The sequence below is a fragment of the Nyctibius grandis genome, chromosome 4 (genome assembly GCF_013368605.1).
Source record: "Nyctibius grandis isolate bNycGra1 chromosome 4, bNycGra1.pri, whole genome shotgun sequence".
Taxonomy (NCBI): domain Eukaryota; kingdom Metazoa; phylum Chordata; class Aves; order Nyctibiiformes; family Nyctibiidae; genus Nyctibius; species Nyctibius grandis.
Genome location: NC_090661.1, coordinates 65,582,850 through 65,600,923, shown reverse-complemented (window position 1 = coordinate 65,600,923; position 18,074 = coordinate 65,582,850). Strand labels below are relative to the sequence as shown.

At 51.4% G+C, this 18,074-nt stretch overlaps 2 protein-coding genes across 4 annotated transcripts; one reads left to right on the top strand and one right to left on the bottom strand.

The window, feature by feature from the left end:
- Positions 1-563: 563 nt before the first annotated feature.
- On the top strand, positions 564-1,961 carry AKAP5 (A-kinase anchoring protein 5). Its single transcript, XM_068400162.1, has one exon. It carries the CDS (start codon positions 564-566, stop codon positions 1,959-1,961), a length of 1,398 nt encoding a protein of 465 aa, XP_068256263.1.
- Positions 1,962-12,665: 10,704 nt separating this feature from the next.
- Positions 12,666-17,242, bottom strand: ZBTB25 (zinc finger and BTB domain containing 25). Of its 3 annotated transcripts, none has more exons than XM_068399317.1 (3): positions 17,190-17,242; positions 16,285-16,464; positions 12,666-14,257 (listed from the first exon to the last, which is right to left on the bottom strand). In XM_068399317.1, exons 2-3 carry the CDS (start codon positions 16,455-16,457, stop codon positions 13,120-13,122), a joined length of 1,311 nt encoding a protein of 436 aa, XP_068255418.1. In that variant the 5' UTR covers positions 16,458-16,464; positions 17,190-17,242; the 3' UTR covers positions 12,666-13,119. The 3 variants fall into 3 exon arrangements, with proteins under 3 accessions (XP_068255418.1, XP_068255419.1, XP_068255420.1); XM_068399318.1 differs by lacking the exon at positions 17,190-17,242 and adding an exon at positions 16,774-16,861; XM_068399319.1 differs by lacking the exon at positions 17,190-17,242 and adding an exon at positions 16,542-16,600.
- Between the last annotated feature and the right edge of the window lie 832 nt (positions 17,243-18,074).

Below are 18,074 nucleotides of genomic sequence, written 5' to 3'. Positions count from 1 at the left end.
AGCATCTGACCTTGTCACTGGGGGGCAGAAAACAGCCACTGGCTGCAGCTGGTTTTACTGGTGCTTTGCTCAAGCTCCCTGTGCAATGTGGAATCGCAGATGGCTCAGGAAGTGCAAGTTCTTTCCAGATCCGTGGGGTCAATAAAAATGGTTAACTCTTGGCTTGATTTGTCATCCTTTGGGGGATAAAAAAAAAAGTCATGTCAGACTGGCAATTAAATAGTCGTGCTATTAGACTGAGCACAACTGGAAGTGGGTTGTCCCAGAGGTGAGAGTGAGTGGCCAGCAAAGCCAAGGAGAAGCCTACTCAACTTCACATCTACCCGGGATTCCTTGGAGAGGTGATAAAGTGAGTAATAAGACAAAGTGGGAGTTATAAACCGGATGCGATAGCTTCAGCAGAACTTCTCTTCGCTGCCACATCCGCTCGTTAAAAAGCAACTAACGTTATTTTGAAAACCATTTGAGAAAAAAATGCACTTTGAGCATCTCTGCAGTTCTTGTGTCTGATGCATTAATCAAGAAAATTGGTAATATAACACAAACGAAGGAGAGGAGCAAATATGGCAAAGGCAGCTAAGGAAATTCAAATGGAGAACCCAAGAGAGGCAGAGACTCACAGCCCAGGGGCGACATGCTCCCCATCAGAGGAACAGGCAGAAAAGCCCTCCATGCTCTGTTTTAAGAAGCGGAAGAAGTCCTGTAAGAAGGGGCTGACTGTGAAGGATGCATGTGAAGGAGCCTCAGAGGAGAAAAGCCAACGTGTCAGCACTGACCAAGGGGAGGCAAAAGCTGCTAATCAATCGCAGTCCTCCAAAGGAGCCTGGGCAGCCATCAAAAATCTCGCAAGACCGCGGAGAAGGCAGAAGTCCTCCTCGCGGAAGAAGGTGCCCTCCGACTCCCAAATGCATCTGGAGATGGATGCCGAGGAGGGCTGTGCGCGAGGCTTCCCAAAGAAACGGGCGAGCTCTGGGGTGAAGATGCCCTGCGTGCGGTTCTCCAGAGGCAAGAAAAAACCCATCCCCTCTGAAGCAGTGGAGGAGTCGGAGGGCAGTGTTCAAGCAAATGAAGTGATGGGCATTTTGAATAAAGCTAGCAAAGAGCCGGAGGATTTGGCCCCTATGGACAAGTCTGAATCTTTCAGCCCAGTCTCTGCGGAGGAGGACCAGGATGCAGTGAAGGAAAGCGCCGACTCTGTTGGGAAGAGCGAGCCCTTGTCAGAGCCCACACCTGATGCAGAGGAACACACGGAGTGCCCCGCTCAGCCGGAGATAACCGATTCAGAGGCAGTTCATGAAACAGCCCAGGAAAAACTGCAGGAGGGGAGCCTGCCCCAGACCACAGTCCATGTGGAAGGTGGGGAAGTTGCCCCTGAAGTGCCCGTTGCCAAGGATCAGCCTGTCAGTGCCCCTGAAAGCACCGAGCTGCAGGAAATCCCTAATATCTGCAAAGCGCTGCCTGAAGGGGATGAATCAGAAAAGAGCATAAATCTTCCTGAGGAGTGCAAAGCTGAAGAGACTGTAATGGATTTCAGTCAGGCGGCGTTTGAAGACGACGCAGCGAGTGCGCAGGGCTGCTCCAGCCATCAGGTGACATTAGAAGTAAATGCGTGTGCCGGCGTCGGCATCGTCATCACCGTCACCGAAGCCGAGGACTCTGCTGACACCGACTCTGACCATGCCTACAAGCCATCCCCAGTTTTGCACCGAAATAAGCAAAAAGGGAATAAAAAATCAAGCGGGAGCTTTGATTTTGGTAAAAAAGAGGGCCCCGAGGCTGGCGTCAGTCCCCAGGCGGAGGAGAAAGGTCCAGGCGACCAGGGGCACAGAACTGGGGAGCAGTACGAATTGCTCCTCATAGAAACCGCATCTTCCCTCGTGAAGGCGGCCATTCAGTCATCCATAGAGCAGCTGGTCAACGAAATGGCCCTGGAACAGAATAAACACAACAGTTTTCTGTGATGGCAGCGATGCCCCAAAAATAAAGAGTACAGGGAGTGATTTAACGCTCCATTTGGCCTGGTGGGGAGAGCTCAAAGGGCTCCCGGGGCCGAGGTGTAGTGAATTCTGCATGCCTGTTCAGTTGTGTGTCTATGTGAATCGATCCTGGGACGTGGGGCAGCCCCTGCTACGTACAGCGTGTCCCCTCGGCTGGGGGTTCAGACAGTGCCATGGACCGCAGCTGCGGGAAAACGAAGGTGTTGCAGCGACTGTATTTTCATTTATTGGCATTTTTATGTCAAGGCCACATTTCTGCCGTCATCCATGCTGGGTTTCCCCACTGTTCATGCTGTGGATCTGTAAGTACTGTGCGTTTAGCAAAAGGTCCTGAGAGGCAGCGAGTGCCCAACCTGCTGCGGGTCTGGATTCGGGGCACGTCAGATGCTGCTGGAGGGTTGCCCTGGGGTTCGGCAGAGATGAGGGAGGGTGAAGCAACTGCAATGTTAACACAAAGATGTCAATGCCAGACAGGCTCAGGCTGGTGTTTGGTATTGCAAACAGGTACTAACTACGTCCAGACGCCAGAAACCGCGGTCACCTCTGCTGTCACATCACATGAAGCTGGATGGTTGCAGCGAGCGGCGTTTTTCATGCGGCCTCATCCCCTGTCACAAGCAGCCTGTGCATTTCCAGACACATTAAAGCACAGCATCAGCTGCTTGCCTCGCTGACCCCAGGCTGCGCGAATGCCAAGAGAATGACAGCGCTTCGTTTGCCAGGGGCCCCTTCTCGCACCATTAAGCTCAACAGGAAAAATTCCCAGCGGCATCGGCGGTGCGGGCTGGGCGGGAGCGTGGTTGCTGCTCACTGTGGGCAGCCCCTCTCCTTCCTTCGCCTTCCTCCATCCGAACCACCATGTCACGGTGAAGCCATCCTCGGATGCAGCATATCTTTTATATACGGCGTGTGATATAAATAGCGGCGAGCTGCGTGCATGTTAGCAGTCAGCTATTGCCTCGCTGTTGGCACAGTTTGGGTAGCTGCGATGTGCTGCCGTGCTGGAATTGGTTGAAGTGGGGAGGAGTTGTGGTGTGAGCACTGCCGACATCGCTGGGTGCTGGTGACAGCCCGTCCCGCACAGCCTCCCCCCTTGCTGCAAAGCCTGCAACCCCGAGCATCCCTTGGGAAACGTGTGTTACGCCCGACGTGCTGCTGCCGGGCTCTGGCTGGCTCCGGCACACCACGTAGCTTGCTCTGAAACACGCAGAGAAATGCCGGAGTGATCTTACCAAAGTCCTCAGGGAAACAAATCTAGACGTGAGGGCCTGGGGACATGGCTGTAAAATGCCCAGACAGGCCAATCGCTGTCAAAACCCACGAACTGCCCTGCTCCGAGGGGGTTTGCACCTGCGTAGTGTGTGCGTGCGAGCATCGCCTCTGACTACCAGCTCTCCAAGAGAAAGGAGCCTTTTAATAATTTGGGATTGCATGTGCATGGCTGGGATTTATGTACAGCCCTCGCGAGTCAGCCTGTTCTGCTGAGAAAACGCTCCTGCGTGTTTCTCAGCCGATACAGAAATAGCAGAGCCTCGCTTGGCAAGTGCTCGCTGACCACAGGCGCTGCACGGAGATTTCCCTTCCCAGCGCAGGATCTGGATTCCTGTTAAAATACAAGGGCTGTCAACTTTCCCACTAGCTAGGGCGCAACCACGTTTTAAACTCAGATAGAGCATCTCGGTTGTTGCAGGAGGACTGTGAGCAGTGGGTGCCACAGCTTGTTTCTGTGCAAGTAAAACTTAAGAAAAATCAGTGTGTGTTAAAAAAAAAGTGTCTTCTTTTTCTGTGAATTTATTTAATAAGTTATGAGATATCAATAATTCAGTGTGTATAATTTTAATGGCTTTGTACTCCGTGCTGGTCCTTCCAGGTTATTTTGTCATAGTTTGGAAAGGGACTTTTTAAGGACTTTTATATGTAGCTTTGGAGCTGCTGCAGCACCCCAAGAAGAGCCATATTGACGCTGGAGGTTCCTTATGGGATTTCTGGGCACCGCGGCAGGTTGGTGCTGAGCGAAGGGCTGCAGCATCTCTGTGAGGCCCCGCTGGTGTCGGCTGCGGAGGAGGATGTCCAGGATAAAGAAATGCAAAATGACCCTGTGGGGCCTGACTGTCATCTCCTGTCAGCCCACTAAGCACTTTCGGGAGGATTTCATGTATTTCAGTGTTGCCTTTTAGGCAAAACACGTCTTCAAAAGAGGACAATGGCAGAAATGCTTTGGTCCAGCCCGGACCCTGCAACTGTTTTGCTCCATGTCCAGGGTTGTGTTTGCATCCTTTCTGTAGCTGTTTTTTCCCTTGGTTATAGTTGTACATATAATTGACAATTATTTCATTAAAGTGGAATGTACCTGTTGTTTTCTTGCCTTGTGATTGAGTGGGCAGCTGTGGAGAGATTTTGTATATGAAAGGATAAACTCACAGTGGTGCTTCGTTGTGTCCAGCTATTTCAGGCAGCCGTATAGTGAGCAGAAAGAAGGCTTCAAAGTTGGGAGCAGACCTGAACTCTTTGGAGGCTTGCTCCTCCTGTGCTCTTTGTCATGAGGTTTCCCTGTGGTTGCCGGCCAGTCATTTCCACTTGCAGAGTCCTGGCTGCCCAGGGACTGCTCTAAGGGATTTGTGAAGGATCACAAACCTCCAGTGGCTGAGAAAAGCCATCCTGCTGCCCGACAGTTTGATTCCCTATCATCAGATGCTCCATACTGCCAGAGGAAAATGAGGCTCTGCAGACTGACTGGGGTCAAACCCCGCTGCACGTGGAGCGGCACAGCTCTTGCCGATCCCATGCCGGTGGTTTGGTTTTCTCCGTGAGCTGCGGGTTCATGCTTTCAGCTCCCAAGGCTCCGGGTTGCTATTTCCAGGCACGGTTTGGTGCTGACGGGGCTGGCATCTCGGGATGGGGAGCTGCAAGTTTGGTGCTTCAGCGCTTTCTGTTATGGCTCAAATGGACCCCACACCCTAATGGATTTTTTTTGCATAACATCCCTCGTGTAATTTCTCTAGGTGCTTTATAACATACAGAAAATGGAGGAAAAAAAAGTTATACATTTTTAATAGTATTAATACTATTTATTCTTTCAGGTTTACAGAACAAAATATAGACTCATAACAGCCACTAATGACTTAATTAAGGCTCTTTCCTCCTTTGTTATGATTAGAGCATTGAACATTAATAAAACATTTATTCTTTCAGAGAAGGAACAATAAATTTTCTACTGTGAAGGAGTACCGGGCCAGGAAAGCTGTGAGGACGTGACTGCCTGGTTGTGCCAGAGCACCACAGGGGTGCCCTGGTTTTAGGACCGCGTTCCACACTGACAGCTGAAATACACTGGAAGACATAACCTTGGTTTCTTATAGCTTCATGCAGATTGTTTTTTGGTCATCTGTCACCTCATCCAGGAGCTTGTTGCTTGCTGCCCTGCTGAATTATGGAAGCAGTTGCTTTGCAGCAGCATCTTAATGAATTATTTGGTTCTGCTGCTCACGCCACGGCCTGTGCTGCTGCTTTTCTCCCAGATGTTTCCAGCGCTCCTGTCAGTGGGGACAGTTCGGCTTTATATTCAACAAGTCCCCTAGCCCTGCTTTGCCATGTCGTTTTGAATATTTTAATTTCCCTCAGCTTTTTTATATTAGCAGCAAAGTAAAGAGTGTTTAAATAGCATAACTCATGCCCAGGAACATTTCCAGAGGGATAAAAAGCCTTTCTGTTATGTCAACACTGAGCCCAGCAGAAAACAAGTGTATCCGCTGAAAAGTTCCTTGTGGAAATTGCTGGTAGACAATGATGGCACAAACAAATATTGCATTTTCTTTCCTGTCCTGGGACACCAAAACTACATTAGAAACATGCAGGCTGCTTAGGGCCAGATCTCCAGCTGCTGAAGGTCACGGCAGCTCCGTACACTTCGAAGGACCAAATCTACAGCAGCCAGGAATCCAGCGTTTGAATTTAAGATGCTGTCCCTGCGTAAATGATGGACATTTTCATATGTGTGCTTATGTATAAAAATGAAAATATGAAAGCTGTTTTCACATATGCGTGTAAGAAATTGAGTAAACTCATAAAATACGTGGGAATCCTGGTCTGTGCTTGGGATGGATGGGTGGAAGCTGGACCCTGCTGATGGATCCACGTGTTAGGGGCAGTGAAGCCCTAATATTGCCTGTCTTATAGATACGAGGTTTCAACATAAGTAACTCAAAACAATGACATGCTCCAAGAGAATGGATTGATTTAAATAATTTGCTTTAATATTATTTTACATCTGCAGTTTTATTTACTAGAGAAATGGTTCTTGTTAGGTCTTGTTGGGTGGTATTAAAATAGTGAAATACTTCCATTTGCAACCAGAGAAAATCTTTACATTAAATGTGTTTTTTTAAAAAAAACTAATCAGAGGATGTTATTATACAGTTATTTAAGCAACAATATAGGTTAACATTTATTAGGAGGCACAACTTTCACATTTCTTTCGTTTTGCAGAGAATTATGAAGAGCACGGTTCTTGGTGCTAAATGGTAACATTTTTCTGCAGTGGGGTGTAAGTCCATTTAGCTGGAAAGTGGATTTCGGCTAAATTACCCCAACCCAGCATTTAAAAATATTTTGTTACATAAAAACTGACAAACATGCTGGATACAAAAGAGGGGGGAAGATGTTAAGAAAACACATTTTGCAATTCAAATTGCAGAGATGAAAGTATCATCTGCAGCTAGAGCTGTCTGACAGTCACCCCATCAGTCCGTAAGTGAGATTTAGCAGATACCATCCTTTCAAACCTCTTCATTCTGGAAGATGAGACCCCCCGCCAAGGTGGGTGCCCCAGCAGGGTCCCTTCTGCAGGTACCGGTGGCCTTTCAGGTGGTGCCTTTCCAGCACCGAGTCCTTACCAGTGCATGGACACACCGAGCATCACTTCACCGTTGTCCCAGAGAGCAAATTTTAATCTTGAGAGGGATGTCATCTCTGCGATCTAATGGCAGCCACGCGTGTCACGCTCGCTCTCGCTGTTTGCCATTGTCATGAAGACACGAGGCTGAGGTGCCGATGCGTCAAGGCTCAGTGCCATGACAGCTCCGTGCGATGCGAGACTGGTGAGGCGGCAGCTGGGTGGGGAGCGCAAGCACCCCGACTCCTACGGTGCTTGGGAGCATCCCCGCCGGGGAGGAGGAGTGATGCACCCCTCCCTCCTGCCAGCAGCCTCAGCCGCTCGCTGCCTGCCGAAAGCTCCCCACACACCCGCTGCACAATGGCGTCGGGCGCCGTCGTTGCGGCGCGGGCGGACGCTGCGCGGCGCCTCGTCTGCAGCTGAATTTGCATTTAGTTTGCTCGCTGGAGCAAGGCAGGGAAGGCCGAGGCGCTGACAGCCTCTCGTCCCGAAACTCCCTGAAGTTTGAAGAGCAGCTGCGAGCCTGCGGGCACGACGCAGCGGGCTTGGGGGACCGGCTGGCTCGCCAACGCGGGGCCAGCAGGCGTGTGCGACAGGCACAACAGGAATGCACACCTGCACCCTGCTCATTACAGCGATGAGTAAGCGGCTCACAACCGCACCGCCGGGATAAACAGGGGCTGGTAGGGGATGCTCGGCCCCTAATGACAGGCTGCAGCGCCCGCTCTGCTGCGTCCGGCGTTGCTGCGGGGTGGCGGAGGCAATCGCTGCCGGAGTGGGTCCCTCCCGGGATGGCTGCAGGGAAAGTGGGGTGACGCTGAGCATCAGCATCCACCCCCGGCACGGCGGCGCTTGGCAGGGCTGCACACCCGGAGCTTGGTGGGGCTGCATGCCCGAGGGCTGGCACCAGCCCCACGGAGGCCTGGCTCGACGGTTGACACTGCACTTCTGCCTGCCACGAGGTTTCTTTCCCTGCATCACCCCCAATGGCTCGCTGCCGTGGTTTCCCTGCCCCAGTTTCCCTGCCCCAGTGCCTATAGCTGGCTTTACATCCTGCAACCAGTGGGTTGCAAATCCAGCACCAGGAAGGACAGAGGGCTTTACACAATGTTTTCTTACGCTGTTTATCCCAGTAACAGGAGGGTTAACACGGACTAAAATTTGCCCAACTGCCGCTGGAAGCCTTTTAGCAGCATTGCCCTGTGCATCCCAGGAGGGTAAAGCCACGCGTGGGCTGCCCCGAGCCCTACGAAGCTTCCCAGGGGCATCTCAGCTCCGGTGAAAACCAGCCTAATCCAGCAGACAAGGTTTGGAGCTTTGCTGCGCCTTTGTTCTGAGGGTGCAGCGACTGGTTTAGAATAGTTAGTGGAAACGTCTCCTCTCTTCGGCTGCTTTTGAAGTTGTGTCATTACTTTTCCTTAATGAAACATGCAAATCCTGTGAATGCTGCGATTGCGTCTCAGGGAGTGCAGTCCTGACACAGCTCCAGTCGTAAATATCTAACTAACTGGCATGTAATTTAGGGCAGATCCATCCTTGTTACCTTTTTCCTCACAATTTATTATTGCTCAGAATGTATTTCCCTAGTGCTGGACTGCTGGGAAGCCCACTCAGGTGCAGTCCTTTTTGGCACACCCTGGCAAGAGGGGGAAAGAAAAGGCTGGGGTTTATGAACCAGCGAAGCTGAGGATGGTTGCAGCGGTATGGCACGATGTGCTCTTGGCAGATTGCTGTGGGAAGGCTTTGACAAGCCAACAAGGAACCTCCCGCCTTGGCCACTGATAGCTCACGGTCCCATTCCATGATGCCGAATTGCATATGCTGAGCCCACTTCTCACTGCACTTCTGAAGGCTTTGCTTACACGGGATTCATACCTTCTGCCTCCAAAATAGGAGAAAACTATTCAGCATCAGCGTTATGCTCTTTCTAGAAAGCTTGTGATAGCGGTATTTCATGGTTTTATTTTTAAATGCTCACTGCTTTGGTTTTACATCCTGACAGCAAATTTCTTTTCCCTTTTTAACCTTCTCAGCGTGCACAGATGTCCCAAACCCCTCTGGTGAGGGGCACTGCACCCACAGACGGGCTGTGTCAGCCCTTCTGCACCCTCTCACGCCACCGCCGCCTGATTTTGCAGCGATTTGACAGACGACACGCAAGCGAAGTGCCTGCCCGAATGGCTGGTGTAGCCAGATGGCTGAAGCCACGTGTTGCAACCACAGTCTGTGCAGAAGGTAAAAGGAGATGAAGGGTTTTTTTATCCTCTGTGGAGATGGGGCGAGCATGGCCTGGCCATCAGCATCACCTCCTGGGCAGCCACCGGGCGAGTGCCGGCATCACGCTCGCCGAGCCGCCCAAAAGTTCAAGGTGGAAGAGGTAAAATGTGGCCATTTGCAGGTGAAAGCAGACAGGGGCCGGGTTACCCTTTAGGGACGACTTGTGCAAGTAACAGGCGTCGGTCTCGCTCCTCTGGCACCAGCAATGCCGAAGTCCAGCGTTAACGCTTCCAGTGCGCAAATGCTGGCAAATGGCACCTCCAGCCAGCACTGGAGGTGGTGAAAAGCACATTTCTCCGTAAAATAACTAGTCCCCATGCTGGAAGGGGGGATAAATGCCTTTTATTCCACACCCTTTACTGCACCCTAAGCAGACCGGGAACCATGGACCCTGTGGGACCCGGCCTGTTCAGCATCAGAGTGCTAAAAATATTTCAAAATACCTATCTTGAAATTGTTTAACATGCTTTGGTCGTTGAGCCAGCTGACCTACAGATGGTATATTCAGGCCAGCACCCAGATATGTCTGAAAGTGATGGCAGCCACTGCAGGACTTACTGGCATTTCAGAGGTTAACTTAAGCTGGCTGAGGAGTCTGCTCACACTACGGGTTTGGCAGGGGTCTGAGCCCCAGCCTTACTGTGTTTTCATAAAACATGAGCTGCAGAGCCCACAGAAAAGACACTTCAATGCCTGTGGTTCATCAGCTCTGCACCCTTCATACCGGGACCCCTTTGCAGCTCTGGGGATCCCCTGGAAATTTTAGACTTCCAGCTTTCAAGTATCACCACCCTGGGGCTTTCTGGACCTAAGCCCATGTGCATCTATCAACCGATCGTGGATATCTAGAAGGAATCACCAGTATCATTATTCTGCTCACTGTGACAAATTCTTTTATGTTTTCATGGAAAAAAAAAAAAACACAAGAAATGAATATTTGCCAAGCTCAGCTGTGCAAGTCAGGCAGACTTTCAAGCATGCACCAGCATAAAGGTTAAGCACTCAGTAATTCAAGTTTCTTCTACATACAGAAATAAAACTTGTTATGATGTATCCAGGAGCAGCTGCTGCCCTTGCTTAGCAAAGGTAACCATCTTCTAAAATTATTTTCTATTCATAAGCCATAGAGAGAATGATGTTTTCACGTTAATGTACTCAGAGCTGACGACTTCTGTCTCAAGCTTTTTCTACTGCTTTAATTATAACAGCACTTTAACGCTTGCAGTAGAAAACTGCTGAAAATGCATTTCTTGTCTTGCAAATGATGCAAAAAATGGCTTTCACAGATGTTTGATGTCCCAGATGTTCAGTATCACAAAGCTTAACCAAAGTACCCCCTAAAAACGGATGTGACAATAAAAAAATAATCACTCACACTCGTAACTTTTCAAAGACATACAGAACACACACACGAACACAGCGCTGAGTTCAGCACGATTTCAGCTTTACTGATGTATTTACAGTCAGTACAACAGTCACTCCTACAACACATACACACATATAGCTGATATAGACATTTGGATTTTTGAGTTCATAGTTTTTATTAAAGCTCCCTTTTAATGTCCAAGAAGTGAACAAAACAATCCTGCCCACAAACCTGAAGACCAGCAGCGAGTCCCAGAGATGCCTTCGGGCACGGCTGTTTGCTGTCCCCCCTGCTGTCCCCAATACTGAGCTCTGTCACCACCGGATTATCTTTGCAGAGACATCAAGGGTCATTTAACTTTCAATATCAGTTAGTTCAGGCAAGTTAGGCATCTAGTCAAAGTTCCAAGGTGCTCATCTGCTGACTGAATAGTCTAAAAACTCACTTTTAGCTCTTCTCTATGGCTGTACCCAACCCGGCAGACACTCCTCTCTATTCTTAAATTAAATGTAGGAACCCGAGTGAAGGAAGCAGCACCCGGAGAAGCCAGCCCACTCGGTAAGGTGTTGCACGCAAACAGGGAATGACTATAAAATACCATTTTTATTTTTTTTAACTGTCATGTAGAAATAGAGGTCAGTGGAAGCCAGAGGGCATTTGCCCCAGTTACAAGCAGCTTGTGCTGGATGCGATTTAGCTGATGCTATTAGCCCGGGAGAGCCCCAGAAGGCTCTCTTCTAGGAAACGCTCCGTGGGGATGGCTCCGGGCTCAGATGCAGCATTTGCAGGCCTGGATGTCGGCAGGGTTTTGTTTGTTTGCCCATTTTAAAGAAAGGCTTTTTAAGCAGAGTTAAAAAGCCTTCACACCAGAGCAGCTTTAATGGGTACGCACAGCAAGAGGAGCAGTCAGGCTAGCAGGCAAGCACACACCAAACCGCAGCGTGCATTTTGTAACATCATCCGGGCAGGCTCAGAGGCTGTTTGTTTTTCCCCTTTGTCTTAAAACACATTTTGGCAGCCCTCAGTGGCCAATCCATCCCCTGGAGCGTGTAGCTCCCTGCCCAGGAGAAGCAGCAGGCGCCCTTACAAAGACCTCAGATGGTCTTTTAATTCGGCAGCGATTTAATTGCAGCTCTTGCTCCAGGACAGTTTCAAAGACGACAGCTCAAGGGTCCTGACTACAAAGAGTTTTGGAGCGGGCATTTTGACAATAAACTGTTCTCACCATTGTTCAGGCTCACCCTTTCCAAAGGCAGTGACTCAACTCCAGCAGGACTGGCAGGGAGCCTCCAGCTTCTCAAAAACGGGGTGATGAGATTACGGGAGCAGCTCACAAGGCTTTTGCTCTTCGCTGCGAAAGAAACCTCTGCGCTGTTAAGAACTTTGTGTGCCTCTTCGGGGCCTTCTGATTAAGAGTATCTCTTGAGGGATGGGTTGGAGACTCTCTGGTAGGAAGCCTGAGGTACCTCAGGTGAAAAACTACAGAGGGACAAAATACGAATGCACGAGGAACACGCGTAATTTTAAACCCCTCTTGGATAAGTTATTATTCTTCAGATATAAAGTAACGATAAATAAAAGGCAAAAAGCTTGAATTTTGCCATTTTATGGTGGCTCCACAAGCAGAGAAGAAATAACACATTATATGTTTGCTCTTAGCAAATATACAGACTGTAATATTTAAGAATGTGTTTGCTGCAAGCTGTTTATAGAGTCAGAAATCATTTTCGCTGAGAAAATCCCTGTGCAGTATTTAATCCTTTAAAGACTTAGGTTAGGATGTGCCTCCTCTCTGAGAGGAGAGGACACTTCTTTGCAGCTTTCATTCCTCCTTGCAGAGAAGACAGTCCCATAATGGGACATGGTCCTAGAGATGCATGAAAATTTGTCTCTGCTCATGCAGTGGTAGGGTTGATGAGGGAGGAGTAGGAATGAGGGAAAAAAGCACACAAACCCCGTGAGTCTAAAAGTAAATTTAAAAGACTGCACTGACGAGGACTCCAGGCTTGTCAACGTGAAGGTTGCCACCCCTACATCAACACCACCAGTCCCCTTGAAAAGACCAGCCTTATGGATCCCGCATGTATTTCTGCAGAGATTTATTAACTGCGGTTACACAACACGTACTTCAGTATTCATCTCGAGATATTTATTTTAATTAAAAACAGTGTGGGAAACACAATACATATTTCCCTCTACATTTGCCTCCCTCTAGTTTCAGAAGAGCAATTCTACAGGATACAAACAGTCCTAGGCACCGCGCAGTGTGCTAGATGACATTTAAACCTCACACCCAGCAACACAGTCTTAACTCTAGTAAAGCAGAGCAGGAATAATTTTACATATATGAAAAATGTAACTGAGCTACACAGAGGCTTCCAAGAAGGACTTAGATGGGAATTAGCTTGAATTTAAGTTAGAGAAGTGAAAAAAAAAGCAAGCACACAAATTTAAGTGTGCAGTTCTTCACAGTTATCTCAGAGGCGAAGGGAATGGTGAAGGAAATCAGCTGCGGAGAGCAGCCGCTCACTAGATGGAAAATGCCAAAATACCCAGTTTCAGCACCTTAATGCTACACAGGGGGAGAATTACTCTACCAGGATCGTATCAATGCTTTCTTGGATGAGATCTGACTCCAGTATACATTCATCTAAATGGTCTTGGGATAAACTGGAGCTTTTCCCCACACTCTCGCTGTCACAGTAAGGACGAAACCTGGGCGTCGCGGGGCTCTCCAGCCGCTGGCAGCGGCTGTATTTGTGCTGCTTCCCTCTGTGCGTGTACATGTGTTCGAGCAACTGGCTCTTCCGGAAAAACGTGCGGCCACAGATGGTGCAACTGATTTTTCTCTTTCTTGAGAAAGAGAAGTTACAGTTCAACTCCACCGGTTCGTGGTCCTTGGAGATGAGGGAGAGCTGGCCGATCTGCAGAGGCTCCAGGTCGCTGCAGCTTGGATGCTCCAGCTGATGCTCGCCCTCCTTGAGGAGGAAGGCCCCGAGCTGGTGGCCATCCCCAGCCTCCCTGTCCTCAGCCAGAGGCTGCACCTCCCCCAGGTCGCTGCTCTCCAGGATGGAGGCCGGCACACCGAACGGCAGCGAGCCTGAGACATGGGTGTGCAAGTGCTGCCGCAGCCCCCCCCGGGAGTCGAAACGCTCCCCGCAGTAGTGACACAAGTGCACCCTGAGGCTGGCCTTCGCAAAGATGGGACTGGCTACCTCCGGAGAAGGAGGGGTGCAGCTCTGGGACACCACGGGCTCGGAGTCGCACCTCTCCTGCTTTATGGAGACCGAGAGCTTCGGACGCTCTTCTGCTGGCTTGGTGAGAGCGGCGGGCTGAGCGGAGGGGCGAGCGACCTGCTGGTCGAGGGAGCTGTCGTCCAGGCCGATGGCCAGAGAGAGCTGCAGCTGCGGGTGATCGCCCTGGGCAGCGGACCCGCTGCCCGCCTTGGGCAGACTCTCCTTCGCTCCCAGGCGCTCCTTCACCGGTTTGTGTGCGGTTGAGATCTGGATGCCGTACAAGTTTGAAGACTGGACCGGCTCTGGGGAGAACGCTTGGTTCATCTCGATCGCGACATGGGAGAGGTGGTCTGCGTGGAGGAAGCGGATGCCCTCCTCCAGTCGGCTCTGGCTGACGGTCTGCTTTGGCCCTTTCCCGGTGTACATGATATGCAACAAGTAACTGAATATGTCAGGCTGGATGTCTGCAGGCTGAATCTTTATGCATTCGCTGAAACAAGACAGATTATTAAGTACACACAGGGCTCCAAACCACAGTCCCGATTACCTGCCTGTCCATTTGCCCCGCCGTTTGCTGTCAGAGCGTGCGCTGGTGCCTGCCTCTGGTTCACAGCGAGCAGCGCTCCCTGCCAAGACCTGCAGAAATGCATGTGCCCTGTTTGCACAGTAAAGTGCCCGAGCACATATTTATCCCTGTGATTACAAAAACTGTGTGCACAACTGCAGCCAGGGATGGTGAGAGTGGCCAGCCCCCAGTCACCCCATCACTCTCACACACAGCCGATCGCCGCCGTGCAGCACCGCAGCGATGCCACGCAAGCGACACGGCACCGGTGTGTGCTGCTCCAGTAACATGAGGCAAAGAATATTTGTGTGTTTAAGCAATAAATTCATCTGCTGCTACTGCGTAATCTTTATGAGCTTTGCGCTTAAGTGTCAGTAAACACTATCTATTGGAAAGGAAGTTAACTGATCTCGCTTCCAGCCGAAGGGCTACGCGGCTGATGGCTAACGATCATCCTACAAAGGTGCTGGGGGCCACAGCCCTCAAAAAGGAAGGAGAAAGGAGAAGGGTTTAATTGATTACCAGCAGCAAGCTCCAGCTCAGAGGCGAGATTAGACCTTGGCACAACTGTCGTTATACCTGAAGAACCACTCCTGACCCGGTCAGGTGAAGCATCTGAACAGTAGCTTGAAATAAATTGATGATCTGAGTCTCGGCCCTTATCTGCAAGAGTCTGAAGTGCAGAACTGCGATAAGGCTACAGCTTCTTGTCTATGGGTCCTGCCAGAAGGGACGGTCCCACCCAGCAAGCTTGCTACAAGCTAATGCAAAGCAATAGACACGCTGTGTATGGGTAGGAGGCACCTGGATATCCCTAGATTGCAAATCTGTGAGGTTCTTAGTGCAGGGGGACTGGGGATGTTTATTTTCTCTGGTCACGCAAATGTATACCTGATGTTGGCGTATGCTGCCTAGGACAGATGGTTTTAAAGGACGGCACATTTAAAGGACATGCCATCCAGAGGGACCTTGACAAGCTTGAGAGATGGGCCTGTGCAAACCGCATGCAGTTCAACAAGGCCAAGTGCAAGGTCCTGCATGTGGGTCGGGGCAATCCCAAGCACAAATACAGGCTGGGCGGAGAATGGATTGAGAGCAGCCCTGAGGAGAAGGACTTGGGGGTGATGGTTGATGAGAAGCTCAACATGAGCCGGCAATGTGCGCTTGCAGCCCAGAAGGCCAACCGTATCCTGGGCTGCATCAAAAGCAGCGTGGCCAGCAGGGCGAGGGAGGTGATTCTGCGCCTTTACTCCACTCTCCTGAGACCCCACCTGGAGTACTGCATTCAGCTCTGGGGCCCCCAACATAAGAAGGACATGGAGCTGTTGGAGGGAGTCCAGAGGAGGCCACAAAGATGATCAGAGGGCTGGAGCACCTCTCCGATGAAGAGAGGCTGAGAGAGTTGTGGCTGTTCAGCCTGGAGACGAGAAGGCTCCGGGAAGACCTTATAGCAGCCTTCTAGTATCTGAAGGGGGCCTACAGGAAAGTGAGAGAGGGGCTTTTTACAAGGGCAAGTAGTGACAGGACGAGGGAGAATGGTTTTAAACTGAAAGAGGGCAGATTTAGATTAGATATTAGGAAGAGGTTCTTGATTGTGAGAGTGGTGAGACACTGGAACAGGTTGCCCAGAGAAGTTGTGGCTGCCCCCTCCCTGGCAGTGTTTAAGGCCAGACTGGATGGGGCTTTGAGCAACCTGGTCTAGTGGAAAGGTGTCCCTGCCCATGGCAGGGGGATTGGAACTAGATGATCTTTAAGGTCCCTTCCAACCCAAACCATTCTATGATTCTGGGAATTTTTAAAGAGCCGAGGTGTGTGCTGGGTTAGAAAAAGGATGTCAGGCCATCTAACATCGCCGCTTATGCTCTTTTAGACTATAATACCTTTAGAAAGGGGAACAAGAAGAAAGTTGAGCAGAGTGGTGAAAAGGTAGGAGGACAGTCGTGTGTCCTTACCTTGTCTGATGAATAAATATCATCTTAAAATAGCTTGAAAAAGCAGCGAGCACCGCTCTGTGGGCTTTGAAGTAAACATCTCCAATGGCAACTGTGCAGTCACACAGAAAGCCAAACTCCCGCTGCATGTTCAGCTGCTGGAGGAGGAGGACGCTGTGGCCGGTCGTATCCATGGTGTGCCTGAGAGCAAGACAGCAAGATGGTCATCTCATGAAGAAATCACAGAGCTCCCGAAAGCTCAAATGTGGGTTTCTCACCACAGAAACGAGACAGGCACCCAGCACAGAGCACGGCCCTGCAGAGCCCCTTCCCTCCTCCAGACGGTCCCTGCACACCGATTTAATCATTTCTCCTACCGGTACCACCGCCGGTGCCCAAACCCACGTTCAACGAGCTCAAAACCCACCCGAGACTTTTCCAGGTGCCACCTACAAGCAAAGCTCTTTCTCCTACTAATTAACTACGCTCAAGTGGTGTATGAGCACTAACTTTAAATCTCGCTCGCGTTTTTGCTCTGCCCCTCGGATCGTGTTTTCTACTGCACAACCGCCCTCGCCATCGTTCCCCGTCCCCGGAGCCGCCGCAGCGGAGGAGCAGCGGGGCCGGCGGCGGGGGGGAGCCCGGGGCCGCCCGACAAAGCCCCCATTGTCCCTGGCCGAGCAGCCCTTGCGCCGCCCCGCCCCGCCCCGCCAGCGGCCCCTTGGTAAATAAACGCTGATATTTGCTATTGTTTCAGCTGAAAATTATTGCGGGGGGGAGGGGGAGCAGCAGGGAGAGGCGGCGAGCGCAGCCTCCCCGGGGAGGGTGACCAGCGCCCTGCCCTGCCCTGCCCTCCTCGACCCGCCCGGCCCGGCCCGGCCCGGCCCGGCCCCCCGCGGCTCCCCCGCGCCCGCGCAGCCGCTTACCCCCGCGGAAGCGCAGCGCTGGGCCCTGCTCGGCACCGCCCGCCCCCGCTGCCAGCCCGGCGGATGGGGTGGGCGCTGCCCCCCCGCGCTTCCTGCCGCCGCCGGGGCGGGCCGGGCTGAGCCGCCCCCGCCGCCTCCGCCGCGCCTGGAAAAAGTGAGCGCGGCCCCTTGCGCGGCTGCTGCGCGGCGCGGCGTTGGGCTGGGCGCGGCCGCAGCCCCTGCGGGGAGGCACGGTGTTCGCCCCCGAGAGGGTTTTTTTTTGGCGGGGGTGGGGGGTTGTTTGCCTCGGGGCTGCCCGGGCGCCTTCAGAGACCTCGCCGTGGGCTGGGGGACTTTGCTCTGCAGTCACCCTGTGACAGAATAGCATCTGCTGAGCTCTTGGTACGAGTGGGGTTTTTGTTGGTTGGTTTTGGGTTTTTTAATAATAAAAACTCTGTATCAGGCGCCCTGCTCGTGAAAATGGACGTGAAGGTCTGATCTGGTGTTTTCACTGATGTCTGCAGCCCAAGCGCTTGCTTTAACCGCCTTTAATCCTGCGGATGCACCATTTCTCTCTCAGGCCTCCTCCGATCTCTCATTAATTTTTAAACCAGGGGTTATTTTGGGTGAGAGCAGCTGCACCGGGTCGGGCCGCAGGTGGGTGCAGCAGCGCCTGGCAGTGGAGGGGCGCAGGCAGGCGGGCAGTGCCACCCCCGCCCCGAGCTCCCGGCCTCCGGCAGCTCTCCTGGAGCGTCGTCCTGAGCCACAGCCTGCGCCTGGGTGCTCGGTGCCATCTTTGGGGTGTCTTGCCCATGAGTTTTATCACATGGCTTTCTGAACCTGTTTAAACTTTCAGTCCCCGCAGCCTCGTGCTGCTACGAGGTTAATTTGGTGTCCAGCGGTGTT

Excerpts from the sequence above, each read along its gene's own strand:
- AKAP5 (XM_068400162.1), top strand. The coding sequence starts at position 564 with ATGGCAAAGGCAGCTAAGGAAATTCAAATGGAGAACCCAAGAGAGGCA.
- ZBTB25 (XM_068399317.1), bottom strand. The coding sequence starts at position 16,457 with ATGGATACGACCGGCCACAGCGTCCTCCTCCTCCAGCAGCTGAACATG. Across the intron at positions 14,258-16,284 it reads ATATTTATTCATCAGACAAG|CGAATGCATAAAGATTCAGC; the intron begins GTAAGGACACAC and ends GTCTTGTTTCAG.